The sequence below is a fragment of the Acipenser ruthenus genome, chromosome 45, assembly GCF_902713425.1.
Source record: "Acipenser ruthenus chromosome 45, fAciRut3.2 maternal haplotype, whole genome shotgun sequence".
NCBI classification, from domain to species: Eukaryota; Metazoa; Chordata; class Actinopteri; order Acipenseriformes; family Acipenseridae; genus Acipenser; species Acipenser ruthenus.
This window is the reverse complement of record NC_081233.1, coordinates 5,339,789-5,356,768: the sequence shown is the minus strand read 5'-3', so window position 1 is coordinate 5,356,768 and position 16,980 is coordinate 5,339,789. Positions and strand designations below refer to the sequence as shown.

Sequence of the window (16,980 nt, the reverse complement as noted above, 5' to 3'; positions counted from 1 at the left end):
TTTGTTCATTTTAAACGTTCATGTAGCACATGAGTTGCTTGATAGAAGCTTTTTAAAGTCAGAATAACAGGCGGGTCCCACATAATGAATGGAAGCTCCCAACAGGTCAGGCTAGTGGAAGAGTACAGCCGCTCCGTCACCCTGCTGATGATCATTCCTGCAGCTGCGGGGGAGCAGGGGAGCGGTTACAAGCTGGGAATCGGGCTGGGCAGCCAGCATGTCAATAAAACCACAGACACGGTCACAACAAGTACTGCAGATTCATAAGAATGTTTACAAATGAGAGGAGGCCATTCAGCCCATCTTGCTCGTTTGGTTGTTAGTAGCTTATTGATCCCAGAATCTCATCAAGCAGCTTCTTGAAGGATCCCAGGGTGTCAGCTTCAACAACATTACTGGGGAGTTGGTCCCAGACCCTCACAATTCTCTGTGTAAAAAAGTGCCTCCTATTTTCTGTTCTGAATGTCCCTTTATCTAATCTCCATTTGTGACCCTGGTCCTTGTTTCTTTTTTCAGGTCAAAGTCGTCCCCTGAGTCGACATTGTCTATACCTTTTAGAAATTTGAATGTTTGAATCAGATCGCCGCGTAGTCTTCTTTGTTGAAGACTGAATAGATTCAATTCTTTTAGCCTGTCTGCATAAGATGTGCCTTTTAAACCCGGGATAATTCTGGTCGCTCTTCTTTGCACTCTTTCTAGAGCAGCAATATCCTTTTTGTAACGAGGTGACCAGAACTGAACACAATATTCTAGATGAGGTCTTACTAATGCATTGTAAAGTTTATTTTTCATAGATTCCTTCTTCAATTTCAGTATCTCCCATATATTTATAATGCACATTTTTATTGCCTGCGTGCAGTACCTTACACTTTTCTCTTTTAAATGCCATTTGCCATGTGTCTGTCTGTCCAGTCCTGAATGCTGTCTAGATCATTTTGAATGACCTTTGCTGCTGCAGGCGTGCTGACAATAACATCTACACTTCACAGTAAAGGGATTTTTAATGGAGGTATTTGTTGGACTAGTGTAACACACACACACATTTATGCGCCATAAAATACAGGTCTATTTACATTGCTTTAACTTCAGAAGACGTTTCCGGCCCGCCGCCGGAAGTGCATCCGTTTACAAGATGGCGTCCCCATATGTGTCGGGTGAATCTGGTGAGCTTGGGGGTGTTAATGTGCTTTTTAATAGTCTTTAAAGAGAAGGGTTCACGAACAAGGTCTGTCGTGTCGGTACCAGAGGGGAGTTTTCAAGTAACTCGCTGTAATAATAAACAGCCTGTGCGACTGAACAGTACTCCGTGCAGTGAAGGGACGGGAGCTGCGGGCAGGGCACTGTGTTTGAAAACTGCTGTTCAGTGAATTGAAATCTGGGAACTTAACGAAACTAAAATGTTATTCTTTAAGTTTAAAAACGTGAAATTCTGCTTCGCACTACTGCAAATCGCATTTAAAAACAACGTGTTTTTTACAGTACCGCAGACTCGCTATATACGCCCACCACAGCCCTCAAATCCAGAGACGGCTTTTTTCATTCAAACGTGGTTTCACGCAGTTTTAAGGTTTAAGATATACCAACTTACAAACAGCATAATGTTCTAGTATCTGATAATACTAAATATCAGTAACGCAAAATGCTATCTGTATAAATGTGAGCAAAACTGCGAAGTATCTTGTGTATATAAACCAGCGCTGAAGGAACTGGTTGGAACAAAATCCTGCAATGGAGTAGAGAAGGGATTGGAAGTGCTTCCTCTCCCTGAAGAACACATTCTGTATTCAGAGCTTTGATAACTTTAAGTGATGCAGCTTCTGTTTGGTTTTTTCAGGGAAGTACATCGCGGCCTCGCAGCGTCCAGACGGGACCTGGCGGAAGCCTCGGAAAGTGAAGGATGGATACGTGCCTCAGGAGGAGGTGCCTGTGTGAGTCTGCGCCGCGCCCTGTCCCGCCAGCCTTTAATGTTAAATAATAAACACATTCAAACCTACAAGTCTTTCTCCAGGCACTTAACCTGAAAGACTTGTAGCCTTTGAATGTATAAAGTGTATTTTTAAATGTAGCACTCTTAACGGTTCATGTAGACTCTTCATTGCTTGCTAAGTGTTGTGTGTGAATCGGTTTCATAAGCTCTTCCAGGTCTTTCACCTCTCTGTCACATTCCAACCTCACCTTCGTAAGAAGTGCTTTTTTTTTTAAAGCTGGGATAATTGGCAAGCCTGGCAAGAATGTTAGCAAACACAAATAATAGGGATTAAACAGAGCTTGATCTAAGGAAGGTGCTGCTCTGGATTCAGGTGTTGAGGTTTAAACATACGTCCCTTTCCATAATTCTCCTTGTTGCATGAGCAGAATGCTCCAGGAAGGTTCATCGAACGCTGTGGTTATTTCACTCCCGAGGAGAGCCGGACCCAGCCCTCTGAACTCCTCATGGTGTTAGGCTATCGTTGTTCCTGGAGTAACTACAGTAGTGTATGAATGTTCATGGTGTATCCTGTAGCTGTCAGGTTCAGGTGGATGGGGTAGATTTTCTGTAATTTTCTGCTGAATGTTTTTCTTCTTTTCTCAAAGGTACGAGAATAAATACGTCAAGTTCTTCAAGGGCAAGCCTGACCTGCCTCCGGGGATGAATCCTGAAGTGGCACAGGCCAAACAGCAGGGGGTGCCGGTGAGCACTGACACAGCCGGGCTCTCCAAAACAGCCAAGCGCAACCTGAAACGAAAAGAGAAGCGGAAACAGCAGCAGGGCAAGGGAGGCGAGGGAAAGGAGGACGATGAGGAGGAGGAACAGGAGGAGGAGCTGAGCGCTGCAGTGGAGAAGCTGGAGATCAGCAACCGGGCGCCCCAGCAGAACGGCAGCAAGCCCCAGCAGAACAGCAGCAAGCCCCAGCAGAACAGCAGCAAGCCCCAGCAGCAGAAGCAGGAGGCCCATGCCAGCTCTGCCACTGACAAAGCCAAGAAGATCAAGAACCTGAAGAAAAAGCTGAGGCAGGTGGAGGACCTGCAGCAGAAACTGGACAGTGGAGAGGTGACAGAGCCGACTCCGGAGCAGCTGGAGAAGCTGGCGCGGAGGAAAGCCCTGGAAGCTGAGATCGCAGAGCTGGAATCGTAGGCAGGGCTATCCAGAGCCATCCAGGGCTGCCCTGCATTCAGTTACCTTTCCATCCCACAACCTCAGAAAGCACATTTGCCCATCCCTTTCCAAACAGCTTTCTTCCGCAGCAGCAGAACGTGTGTAATTCATAAAATACATTACAGTAAAGGTGTAGGGGGCAGTGGGTCGTGTTGGTGGAAATGGGCTAAAGACTGGTTCATACTATACTATAAACTGTACGCTATACACTGCACTGTACACCCTGCGTCACAGGTGCATTGGTGAGCTGGAGTTGAGGGGGTCATGAATACTGAACTGCTTGTTGAGGTGCTGGGACTGAAATTCCCTTTTTTAAGTCAGACCTCCAGTCTCTAAGCAGTGCTGTGTTTTAGAGCTACGCTGACCTTGTCGAATAGACTCTGAGCGATCGGGCCCATGCCAAACTTAACCCTGCTAGACCCACCCTGATTGCCTTGATGTCTTCTGGCAGATCATTTCTATAGAGCTTTGAAACAAACAGAAACCTTTTTATTAGCGTCGCTGCATTCTCAAAGTCCCTGGTTATGTTCCTGCTGTATTTTCACTTGGCCTTTATTTTACTGTTCTTGCTGTTTGCAAGGATTCCGAGTGGTTCTGTAACTCCAGCGTTGAGTTATTAGCTGATGGAATGGGCTGCTCAGTCCTGGGAATAAGGATTCTCCAGGCAAGCTGAAAGCCAGGGGGAATTCAGAGAAACATGCTGATAACTCCGTATCGGAGGAACAGAACCACTCCGAACGATTGCAAACAGCTCACTAGAGTCAGGGCAAGTCGGGTGACATTTGAAGCGACTCGCTGTTTAAAATGAGTGCTGATCGGGTCTGACAGTGTGTCCCTCAGTCCTGTTCAATTTGATAGGAAAATAAGGTAATTACTTAATAGAAACCAGGTGTTGTTGGCTTACCTGTTTGTTTACATCCTCGCTGCAGGAAGAAACTGAAGCCGGCTTCTTGTGACTCAAACAAATACGTTTTGGGTTTTACTTTGAGATTAAAATGAAACACAGTGCCAGTATAATGCTCCTAACTAATCATGCACTCTTTTTAAAATAAGGCTGTAGAAAAGCCTGCCGCTCATGTATAGAATTTTTTTTTTTCAGTTTTTAGAACTCCACAGCTGTGACATATAAAAAGAGGAACGATTCTCGGCCGCGCAACATATATGCAATATCAGAAAAGCAATGGGAAATTCCTGTACTAAGAAAACAGACAGATTTAAATGACCATTTCTTTCTTTTTTACTGCCCGCTTAGCTCCGTATGTTTGCAGTCATTCGGAGTGCTTCTGGCTGCAGCTACTCTCATACTGTGGTGGTCGTGTTCCATTTTTATAAGGCTGTGTTGAGGTGCTCAGAGTTCAGGAGCTGCTGTTCCGTTCTAGCTGCCTGCCACAGACACATGTCTTGGAAGCCACCTTGTGATCAGCTGCTTTGAATCCAGTTTCCTTTAGTTGCACTGCTGTGCATTATATGGAGCTGGCACTTCCTAATATAGAAAGCTCTGATTCCATTCCATTATGGAGGTCTGTGGCAGGCAATGAGAACTCAGGGACAGCTCCGGAGCACTCTCATCTTCACACAATGACTGTTGAGTAATTACAATAAGAACCGATAATGATTACAAACACCATGAAAAGGTAAGGGGAAAGTAAAAAAAAGAAGCTATGAAAAAATTCATTTGAAGCTACTTTTAAATATGCAACGAACAGAATGCAAGCAGAAACCCAACAGGATGGTGTGCGTGTCTGTGTGTGTGTGTGTGCTGGGAGAGTTGTTTTTTGAACTGGACAGGTTCACACTGCTTCGCAATGGCTGTCTGTGACTTGTGGAAGGGACTTGTTAAAAGCGTGTAGATGCACTCTTCAGTTCTTTCTGTTTTTCAGGTTTCAGTTCTTGTTTAGCACTCATGTATGGGGTGTTGGGATTGTGTCTCCCATGCTGTGCCCATCTCCTAACTTCTTCCAACTCATTTCCAGTGTCTGATGTAGCCACTGTCATGAACCAAGCTTTATTGTGTAAAAAAAAAAAAAAAAAACATTTGTTACAGACACCATTGTGCTAAAAACTAGGCGATGGAGCCAAAGTGGCTGTATAGGAATCCAGTTTCATAACCTTTAGAACGATAAAGGACTAAGGGGAAGAAACTGGCTCCATTGTGGCTCCAAACATGGTCAGAATCATGAACTAAACTGACTTCAGCGGGAGCCAAAATGGCAGACCTGTAGCTGCAGTTTCCTCACTGTCTGTGCTGTGGGAGTATAGGAGCTGATGAAACTGTGCTCCAACAAAACTGCCACAAGGTCTTGTATAGTACATCCATTTTTAAATAAAGTTTTCCACAAGGATATACCCACGACTTTGTCTTGTATTGTTTGTTTCCGGGAGGGGGGGTGAGTTTGGTGCTCCTCAGTCCTGCTCTGGACACCCCCCTGCCTGCCGCTGTCCCGGCCTCTCTCATGCAGACGGTCCATGGTGTTGAATCCTGGGGGGGTTGACTCATTTCATTTGTGATCTGGGCAGTCGGATTTAAACCCAGGCCTCCATTCAGCTATGGCTGTCTCTCAGCTGCACGCTCTGTCTATGTGTATATGTAGAGTAGCGGGCTGGCAGAGTTAACAAGGTCATCTTGTCACTTGATTTGAATCGGTCCCAGTGCTTTCTCCATGTTTACTCAAAGCCAGCCCACCTACTCTACATATTTATTACCCCACAATTAAGTTCCATCACTGCACCAACTCTCCACACAGCTCGGGAGACCGCCTCTTTACACCCAGGAGCTCAACAGCGGAGATGAGCCACCAGGAGAACAAAGACCAGCCCAGCAGGTGTCCACTAGAGTAGAGTCCGCTGCGGCGTGACGAGGAGAAACAGTCCCTGATTGCCTCCCTAACCCGCGGGAGCGCCACAGCCAATGCTCCCTGTGGAATCCCCAGCAAAGACCAGGAACGATAAGTCATAATAATGGAGCAACAGAACCACGTGCATATAAAATAAGAAAGGAATTTGCTCTTTAATTCAGGATTTGCAAACATGTAAAACACAAAGCTACTGTATACTTGCTGTAGGCATATGATCTGATTGCAGCGAGACCATTGGAGTGGGTTTGACCTACAAAGGACCAGGAAGCATTGTCATTGATGTGCATATTCCAAACTGAAGTATAAAACACAAGCACAGAACCTAAAGATCTTCAACAGGAACGAAGCGGGGCAGTGATTGTATTGCTTGTTCTAATAAGGTTTTAAAACCTCTGTTTCCTTCAGTAGGGTTCCTACTGAGTAATACAGGCAGACAAAGCATGGGGAGAACATAACCACAGGTTGAGATGCGATTGTAAAATAAATCACTGGTTAGTCACATCAGTAACCTAAGGATGTATATTTTTTATGGAATAGCTTGTGATAAAGTATTTTTGAGCATTAATGTTAAAAGTTAAATCATTTAAAAAAAAAATGTCATTGCTCTAGTGCTCCATCCTGGCAGACTGGCAGAGCTATCTCAGGACACTGTGGCCTGCAGCGTAGCTCAGCGCCAGGAAGGGTGGCATGCAGACAGACAGGCGGAGAGATTCATTAGAGAAACGACACAGTCTGAAAAATAACCAGGTTTCATAACCGCTTGGATTCTTAATAGCACTGCTGTTCACTGTGTATCTGTGTTATTTAAACAGAGTTATTTCAATGGGAACCGCCTTGTTTTCCAAAATAAAAGTTCAGTAAATTCAGCAGTTTAGCTGCTGCTTAATATCACCCTCCATTATCAGCACCACATTGAAACGTTCCAGGCAGAATATAGGGAGAGTCAATGGGGACAAGCTCCTGATAACATCACACTGGTTAATATCAATCAAACAGACAGCTGCTGTTCACCACACCTTGGGGAATAAAAGCATGAGATTAGAAGGTTTACATGGAAGTAATTTGCTGTGCTGTATTAAAATGCTCTGCTAAGGGGTACAGCACAGCATGGAGAGTAATGCTTGTAACTTTCTGTTTGAATTATGACCATGTGCTGCACATGTACAGTCATCAGACTGCATATTGAAAAGATTTTTATTTTATGAATGCAATGCCCCTAGCATTATACTTCCAGATCCGGAATAGGCAGGTATGTTGTGTGAACGCTTCTGTGTTGTAATGCTTGTTGTGCCAGGTTATTAGTGAACTGCTCAGGGCGTTTGAAGTGAGATTAAAAAGGGTTTAACTGGACTTCTAAATAACAGGAAGCTGGCTTCGGAAGGAAGCTACTTTCTCATGAGAAAGAAAACAGTTTAAAACTGGCCTGAACGAGATGATTAATACAGTAAGTGCATCAGTGCGGCTCGCTGCACGATCTCTATAGCACAGTCATTTTTATACAAAGTTTACACAGTTTTTCTTGTATAACTTTTTCGTATTCAACCATCTCATTTTGGAGTCTATCTTGCACAGAATGGCCGTGCGAATCACACTGTTCCGAAATAACCCTGCTGAACATAGCTCAGGAAAGCCTCTATTACCTTCCCTACTACAAAGGGTTAAGTCCGAAATGCTCTCCAGATGTTATATGACTGCGAAGCTGATTGATAACTATGACTTCCTGGAAATAGCTGTTGTCTGCCAAGAAATTTCCCAGCAGCAGCAGCAGCAGCAGCAGTCAGATCTGAGGGAATTCTGCAGAAATGAGGGAAGAACCAGAACCGTTTCATTGTGATAAAGGTCAGCAGGAAAATCCCACAGGCAGTCATCTCTATTTAGTAATGAAATATATCTAACAGACCATTCAAACACACTTCAGATCAAAATGCATTCATAACCACTGATCAGTAGTGACACCCTGTTGTTTTAGATACAGATGAAATGTTCCTTTGTTTTTATCTGACGGTTTGATGGTATTTATTTATTATAAGCCTTGCTTTGAGGGTCTCTGGAGAATCCTCACTGAACACCCTTCCTCATCCAATTCAATCATGACAAGGTGACCTTTCAGCTCTGCCAACCCTACCTACTTTACATGTATCTAGAGTTGAAAATCACATCGCTCTGAATGGAGGGAGGAAGGCTGTTCAGAACTAGAAGTAAGGATTCTCCAGACAAGCTCAAAGCTGCTCAAAGCCAGCTGAAGGCAGATTTAGAGAAAAACGATAACTGAGCCTTGAAAGTCGTTACGAAGGTGGCGCGAGTCCATCGCTCTCAGATTTGTGGGTTGTGAGGCTGTGTTAGTCACAGAGCGTTGATCCTGATCTGCTAACAGGGAACATTCCCTCCAACAAACATCCTGCTGTGTTCTTTCAAACAAACCCACAGCCCCAGACAGGCAGCCTCGTCTACACTACCCCCATCAGCACCTCCGAGACCTGGGATAACACCATCAACCACGTGGTCAAACCTGGCTTTACTGAGGTCTGAAGGAGAGTGCAAATTAAAACCATTCAATACAGTATCATATATAGAGAGCCAGCTAATTCAGTATCCTATAGAGAGCCAGCTAATTCAGTATCATATAGAGAGCCAGCTAATTCAATACAGTCTAGTATAGAGAACTCAGTGCTGTACTGGGGATCTGAGAGCCAGCTAATTCAATACAGTCTAGTATAGAGAACTCTGTACTGGGGATCTGAGAGCCAGCTAATTCAATACAGTCTAGTATAGAGAACTCTGTACTGGGGATCTGAGAGCCAGCTAATTCAATACAGTCTAGTATAGAGAACTCTGTACTGGTGATCTGAGAGCCAGCTAATTCAATACAGTCTAGTACAGAGAACTCAGTGCTGTACTGGGGATCTGAGAGCCAGCTAATTCAATACAGTCTAGTATAGAGAACTCTGTACTGGGGATCTGAGAGCCAGCTAATTCAATACAGTCTAGTATAGAGAACTCAGTGCTGTACTGGGGATCTGAGTGCCAGCTAATTCAATACAGTCTAGTATAGAGAACTCAGTGCTGTACTGGGGATCTGAGAGCCAGCTAATTCAATACAGTCTAGTATAGAGAACTCTGTACTGGGGATCTGAGAGCCAGCACATTTCAGAATTGGAATCCCCTTACTGTTGTAGAAACATTTTGGTTTACATAATGAATGTTTTGCATAGCTATGCAGTTTTCTGTACTCGAGGGTCTTTTAATCAGAACCCTCCCATCGTGGCTCACTGCAGAAGCATGCTGGCCTGGATTCTGTGTTTCAAAACAGCAACAAGAGAACAAACGACGCAGACAGGATCACTTTACTGGAGATGACAGCGTGATACACAAGGCTGTAAGTGAAGCTTGGCAGCCAAGACAAATAAGTCTAAAGTATCACTGGAGTTCATGCACAGTGCTAGACGCAGGCAAACTCAACACCAACAAGCAGGCTGACGTTCTCGTCCCTATAGACTTCAAAGGTTATCACATGATTTAAATACTGCGTGCCTGGCAGTTAGGATTTCCCAGACAAGCTCCAAGCACCTCAAAGCCAGGTAAAGGCAGATTCATGATAACTGAGTGTTGGAGCAACAGAGCCCGAACCATGCCAAAGATTGCACACATTGCAACAGCAAGGGAATTCAAAGTGACACTTGAAAGTACAGGATCTGCCAGTGTGTTAAAATGATGCTGTGACGTCCGTCTCTTCTTCATTCTGGGAAATCCTCTGTTTCTCACGATTGGAGTGGAATTGTAATCTAATTTCCTGTACTTCTGCTCATGTGTTTATGTCACAAGCGTGTACAAAACTCAAGAGAACGATGACATCGCAGCCTGTCACACTGACACAGTCACAGGCAGACTCATGCAGGACGGGGGGGTGGGGGGGTCTGACCTGTTTGGGAGGGCCAGGAATTGTAGCTTGGTTCTAAAACACTAAACATGTTGTGTAATCTGATCTAAACAGTGGTAAGTGCTTCACTGGGGCAGGAATGCAGCAGTGTGTATGTGTGTATGGGTGTGTTTATGTGTGTGTGTACGGGTGTGCCTGTGTTTATGTGTGTGTATGTGTGTGTTCTCAGTTCCCTTATATCAACAGAGACCAGGTCAGCAGTGTGCACAGGGTGATTCAGAAACAGGACATACACACTGAAAACCCAGGAATACTGACCAACTACAGGGCAGAGCTAGGACTGACCGAGCTGCATCCTCATAGCGATCTACTCCAAACTGTCATCAGCAGTCTGGAAGGCAAAAAGCAATACATTGCAGTGATATATATATATATAATAACTGGTGAGCAGTTTTTTCGGCTCATCGGCCGGTTATTACAGGAAACACCAGCCACAGAGAGCGACCCCAGCCAGCCCGAGAGAATAACTCACTGGCACAGAGCAAGCAGAGCAAGCTCCCCACAACAAGCAACACAGAGCTAGAACTGGCAGGAAACAATCACTCACCAGAGATTATGAAAAATACTGCTGGAGCAGTGTGTGATCAATGAGAATTGAATGCCCACCCTCGGGGTGAGACGCTGGGATAAACCTCTCGGGTGGGCATTCACTTATCTTACCACACACTAACCCAGGCAGTATTCTCTATACATAACATTGCATGCTGGCAGAGTTGATAACAATGCATGATATTGCATGATATTGCATGGTTGTGGAGTTGAGAACCTTGAAGCAAAAATAAAAACAGAATAGTGACATCACTTTGGGGTCCTGTTACTGGCTGGTCCAGTTCACAGACTCTCTCCTTTAACACAAACACAGAGCCAGCCAAGCCACATCACAGCAGGTATTGTGAGCCGCTCAGGGTCAGGGCTGTCTGTGGAGCATTAAAGGGAGGCAATGACAGCACAGCTACTGTGGCATGAGGGTTGTGCTGGGGAGTAGCATGTAAGGCGTCGCTGCAATCTGATCACATTTTTCACTCCTTTGTAAGAACATAAGAACATAACAAAGTTTACAAACGAGAGGAGGCTATTCAGCCCACCTTGCTCATTTGGTTGTTAGTATATTATTGATCCCAGAATCTCATCAAGCAGCTTCTTGAAGGATCCCAGGGTGTCAGCATCAACAACATTACTGGGGAGTTGGTTCCAGACTCCCACAATGCTCTGTAAAAAAAGTGCCTCCTATTTTCTGTTCTGAATGCCTCTTTATCTAATCTCCATTTGTGACCCCTGGTCCTTGTTTCTTTTTTCAGGTCAAAAACGTCCCCTGGGTCGACATTGTCAATACCTGTTAGGATTCTGAATGCTTCAATCAGATCACCGCATAGTCTTCTTTGTTCAAGACTGAATAGATTCAATTCTTTTAGCCTGTCTGCATACGACATGCCTTTTAAACCTGGGATAATTCTGGTCGCTCTTCTTTGCACTCTTTCTAGAGCAGCAATAACGAGGTGACCAGAAGTGAACACAATATTCTAGGTGAGGTCTTACTAATGCATTGTAAAGTTTTAACATTACTTCCCTTGTTTTAAATTCAGCACTTCTCACAATATATCTGAGCATCTTGTTGGCCTTTTTTATAGCTTCCCCACATTGTCTAGATGAAGACATTTCTGAGTCAACATAAACTCCTAGGTCTTTTTCATAGTTCCCTTCTTCAATTTCAGTATCTCCCATATGATATTTATAATGCACATTTGTATTGCCTATGTGCAATACTTTACACTTTCCTCCATTAAATGTAATTTGCCATGTGTCTGCCCAGTTCTGAATGCTGTCTAGATCATTTTGAATGACCTTTGCTGCTTCAACAGTGTTTGCCACTCCTCCTATTTTTTGTGTCATCTGCAAATTTATCATGTTTTCTTATTATACCAGAATCTAAATCATTAATGTAGATTAGGAATAGCAGATGACCTAATACTGATCCCTGTGGTACACCACAGGTTACCTTGCTCCATTTTGAGGTTTCTCCTCTAATCAGTACTTTCTGTTTTCTACATGTTAACCACTCCCTAATCCATGTGCATGCATTTCCTTGAATCCCTACTGCGTTCAGTTTGAGAATTAATCTTTTATGTGGGACTTTGTCAAAAGCTTTCTGGAAATCTAAATAAACCATGTTGTATGCTTTGCAATTATCCATTTTCAATGTTGCATCCTCAAAAAAGTCAAGCAGGTTAGTTAGACTATCTCCCTTTCCTAAAACCATGCTGACTGTCTCCCAGGATATTGTTACCATATAGGTAATTTTCCATTTTGGATCTTATTATAGTTTCCATAAGTTTACATATAATAGAAGTCAGGCTTATTGGTCTGTAGTTACCTGGTTCGGTTTTGTCTCCCTTTGTCTGTCGGTACAACCCCTGTGTCAAGAGACTGTTGCATGATCTTGGTTAGCGGTTTGTAAATAACTTCTTTCATTTCTTTGAGTACTATTGGGAGGATCTCATCCAGTCCAGGGGATTTGTTTATTTTAAGAGCTCCTAGTCCCTTTAACACTTCTGCCTCTGTTATGCTAAAGTTATTTAAAACTGGATAGGAACAGGTCGACATGTGGGGCATGTTGTCCATGTCCTCCTTTGTAAAAACTTGTGAAAAGTAATCATTTAATATATTTGCTATTTTTTTTTCTTCATCTATGATTTTGCCATTTGTGTCTCTTAGACATTTAACCTCCTCTTTGAATGTTCTCTTGCTGTTATAATATTGGATAAACATTTTGGAGTTGGTTTTAGCCCCCTTAGCAATATTGATTTCCATCTCTCTCTTGGCCTTTCTAACTTCCTTTTTGACTTGCGTTTGCAGTTCCAAGTACTCTTTCTGTGTACTTTGTTTTTGGTCCCTTTTAAACGCTCTGTAAAGTGCCTTTTTTCGCTGAATATTTTTTTTAAATTGATCTATTAAACCATTTTGGCCATTTTGTTTTAGATTTAGATTTGTCTACTTTTGGGATGTAATTGTTTTGCGCCTCAAGTACTACATTTTTAAAAAACAGCCATCCATTTTCTGTGGATGTTTTCTCTATTTTACTCCAATCTACTTCTGTTAGTCTCTGTTTCATTCCTTCATAGTTTGCTTTTCTAAAATTGTAAACCTTAGCTTTAGTCATTACTTTTGGGGTTTTAAAAATTACTTCAAATGAGATCATGTTGTGGTCTGAGTTTGCCAATGGCTCTCTGACCTCTGTTTTAGTTATTCAGTCTTTGTTATTTGGAAAGACTAAATCAAGGCATGCCTCCCCTCTAGTCATAACTGTAATGTTTCCTTTTTTAGGACAGGTAACTAAACCTGGTGATGGATTACTCTGTGGTTACTCTACGTTACATTAAAAAAAATAACGTAGAAATCAGAAAGTGCTTCAGCAGTCCAAGTGAAACCCTACATGTCACACAAACGCAGTTCTCACAGAAGAGACTCAGAGGAGGGAACAAGGGGGTTCCACAGCTGGATCTTCAAAGGACATCCCGAGGGAGTTGTAACTTGTAACTGTAGCAGATTACTTTTCAGAGCAACCTCCCTAAAGCTGCTCATTGGTGGAATGGTACCACACTATATGCAGAGGTGCAATTATAAAGGAATAATTCCCTAAATCAATGGGGACAGAATTTTGATGGTTGCTGTTAGAAAAGAAGACCCTGAAAACACAGTGATTACTCTGCCCCTTAATAATGAACACTAGTCTAAACACTCCACTCTCAGCTCTGCAGCGCTGTCGTTACCTGCACCTTAATAATAATGAGCACTAGTCTAAACACTCCACTCTCAGCTCTCCAGCGCTGTCATTACCAGCACCTTAATAATAATGAACACTAGTCTAAACACTCCACTCTCAGCTCTCCAGCGCTGTCATTACCAGCACCTTAATAATAATGAACACTAGTCTAAACACTCCACTCTCAGCTCTGCAGTGCTGTCATTACCTGCACCACTCTCCAGGTGCTCTGTAGCGCTATCAGAAAGTGAAGCCTTCAAACAGACATGTTTTAGAAACATGCGTTTCTCTCACAAGTCATCTGAGACGTGCGGAATGGAAATGTGTGTGGGGGGGGGGGGGGGGGGGGGGGGGGGGGGCAGGATGATTGTGGAATGACTTTCTGAATGAATTTGGTTTTTCTATGCATCTGTTTGTATGACAGCCTCATTATTGGTCAGAGCTTTGTGCTCTCGCTGCTTTCCTGTGCAGCTGATCCAGGAGTGATGATATTGTGAGTTTAGCACAGCTGCCCAGCCTTGCACTCTGGGGCTCCCAGCAATCCCAGTGTTGAACCCAGCCCAGCCTCTCGGTTTGCTCTCAGCCTCTCAGACTGCTGATGTCAATGCGGATCAGGTCAGCCCATCACTGTGTAATGGGCTTGTTAAATCTGCAGCTGTTTGAGATGACTGTGATATTATTGTTTTACAAGAACCTGTGGTTTATTTCATTGAGGACTGTGTCCGGTTTGAAGTCCTTTTTTTATCGCAGGAGTAATTCAATTGTATTACCATGACATAAAGCTCTTTTAATAAAGAAACTACATTGTTTCTTCATAGTCTTGGTGTTCAATGAATTTAAAGTATGGTTACTTTTTGAAGCTGATGAGGCGAATTAATTTATTCCATATATCCGGAAATTGTGATGAAACGTGGTATTGTCAAGACCATGTAGATAATATCGCACACAAACTATTTTATAATATAATTATTTCCATTGCTGAATGCTACCTCCAGGATCCGTTTCCCAAACATCCCAACATCACAACTGATCAAAATAATTAGCTCATTAAATGAGGAGACCAGCTGAACTTTTATAGCTGTATTTATTTTAACAGCGTATGAGGTATTCATTTTATCTGTCATCTTATTACATTTTATAAATATATCTGTCTTATTACATTTTATAGGGGTGGATACATATTGTTTTAAATTATGTGAACAGGAATAAGGGAGTGGCCAAAATCAATGAGACATGACCTTACATTACTGTAGACGGCAGTAAAATATTAAACAATACATTATTTTAGTCAGTTTATAGAACATTTAAATGACTCCTATTTTTAATTGACTCCTATTCTTTGAAAGAACAACACCTGTTCATTTGAAAAAGTAACACTTGCCCGTATCTGAAGTCTCCACTAAGCTTGTTCAAAGCACAGCACTGTGATAGCTCTGTGACTGAGTCACGTCTCAACTCTGAATCACAATCCCCTCCAAACAAGACGTCAGACCAACCACTGAGTCAAAAAGTTAACTGCAGTTCTCAACAGAATAAAACATTAAACAAAGCTGGGAAGGGCTTTGTACAGGAGAACCACAGCTGACGTTACTAACGAAAGGCCAACGGTTTTAAGAGAGAGGGCCAAAATCCACATCACTGAAAAAGATTGTGTGACCTAGAGCTGAGGGACTGGGAGGGAGGGAAGCAGTGTGGCTCTAGTGGTTAGAGCTGAGGGACTGGGAGGGAGGGAAGCAGTGTGGCTCTAGTGGTTAGAGCTGAGGGACTGGGAGGGAGGGAAGCAGTGTGGCTCTAGTGGTTAGAGCTGAGGGACTGGGAGGTAGGGAAGCAGTGTGGCTCTAGTGGTTAGAGCTGAGGGACTGGGAGGGAGGGAAGCACTGTGGCTCTAGTGGTTAGAGCTGAGGGACTGGGAGGGAGGGGAGTAGTATGCACTAGTCTACACACACCATTCTCAGCTCTCCAGCGCTGTTTTTAAGGGCATTTTTAGACTTCCAGAAAAGAATGTGTCGGTTCACATCAAAGATATTTTTCAACAACAGAATGACAATGACAGAGTTAACATGCGTTTTAAACTATAGCCTCTGGAGTACCCCCTGTAACCAGCTATTTGACACCATTGATTTGAGCCTCTATCATTAACTCCAATCATACTGGCAGCTCTGCCAGAGGGCCTGGGCATTGTCTGAACCCCAGGGAGATACAAGCAACAAAATATATTGAAATATACCAGAAACAGCACGCAACAGTGACGAATGACTACTGCCACATCCTGCATTGCAGTCTCCTTCCCTTTACTGTCAGTGAGAGGCTTACAACTGATAGTGCTGGGCGCTAACACAATGAATCTTACCAGCTGTGCACTTCTACATGAATGTGCAGTATTGAAAGAAACACATGTTTTAGCAAACATTTCAATTTTAAACCAGGTTAAGGGAAGCTCAGTTTGCTAGCCGGTTTTCAGACAGTCCTGCACTTCCTTGGTCACCCCGGGGGGTGAAATTGTTCCCCTTCATGGCCTTCTTTCCTCTCCAGCTGTTTGACCTGCTTTCAGCCAGTAACACGACCCCAAAGCAATGCTGAGCTGTGTGGACCTGGGAGGTGTAGGTGTACCAGATTTCCTGAGGGAAACGCTCTTCATCCTAATGTAGTGCATGCTAATGTGTTATAAGACACCACGGGACAGCAAGACTGATACAGGGCTGATTTCAGAAGCTCGGTTGACAGGTGCTTCCATGCCCAGAGTGAATAGATTGTCTCACAATAAGAGTTGAGAGTGGTAATTACTGAGTAAAGGGCAGGTACAGCGTCTCTTCAAATGAACACCTTGCAGACTCTCTGCCACCTTAAACGGACACTTTAGTGGCAGAGAGATATGGCAGGTTTCTATTTGTCCAGGTCTCTTAACTAAAGCTACAGTTGAGAATTCTGGTCCCGTCTCTAGTCGGCTCAGGGCTGCTGTGACCCAGCTGGACTCCTAGGCTGTAATTTAATTATTTGTAGACGTTCGTTAGTGGGAACCACAGTCTGAACAGAAGAGGTCTGGAGATCCTCACTATATTCTACACACAACACGAATACACAACTGTTAGAATGGGACTGGCTGCTGCCAGCGGAGCCTCCCCCCACAGCTCTGGGACTCACTCAGGCAGGTCTTCAGTATTGGATCTGAACAAACGAAACAGCCTCCTCTTTACACATGCAAAACATTTTAAAACGCAATCTCTACCACATGAGCATTCAGATATTATACATTCATTTAGTACCGTTGAAAACAGGCTTGGACTGTGTGGGA

The 16,980-nt window shown here is 43.5% G+C and overlaps 1 protein-coding gene across 1 annotated transcript; it reads left to right on the top strand.

Moving 5' to 3' along the window:
* Positions 1–1,089: 1,089 nt before the first annotated feature.
* Positions 1,090–5,483, top strand: LOC117400898 (partner of Y14 and mago). Its single transcript, XM_034001246.3, has 3 exons — positions 1,090–1,163; positions 1,835–1,928; positions 2,575–5,483. Exons 1-3 carry the CDS (start codon positions 1,133–1,135, stop codon positions 3,113–3,115), a joined length of 666 nt encoding a protein of 221 aa, XP_033857137.3. The 5' UTR covers positions 1,090–1,132; the 3' UTR covers positions 3,116–5,483.
* Positions 5,484–16,980: the final 11,497 nt, after the last annotated feature.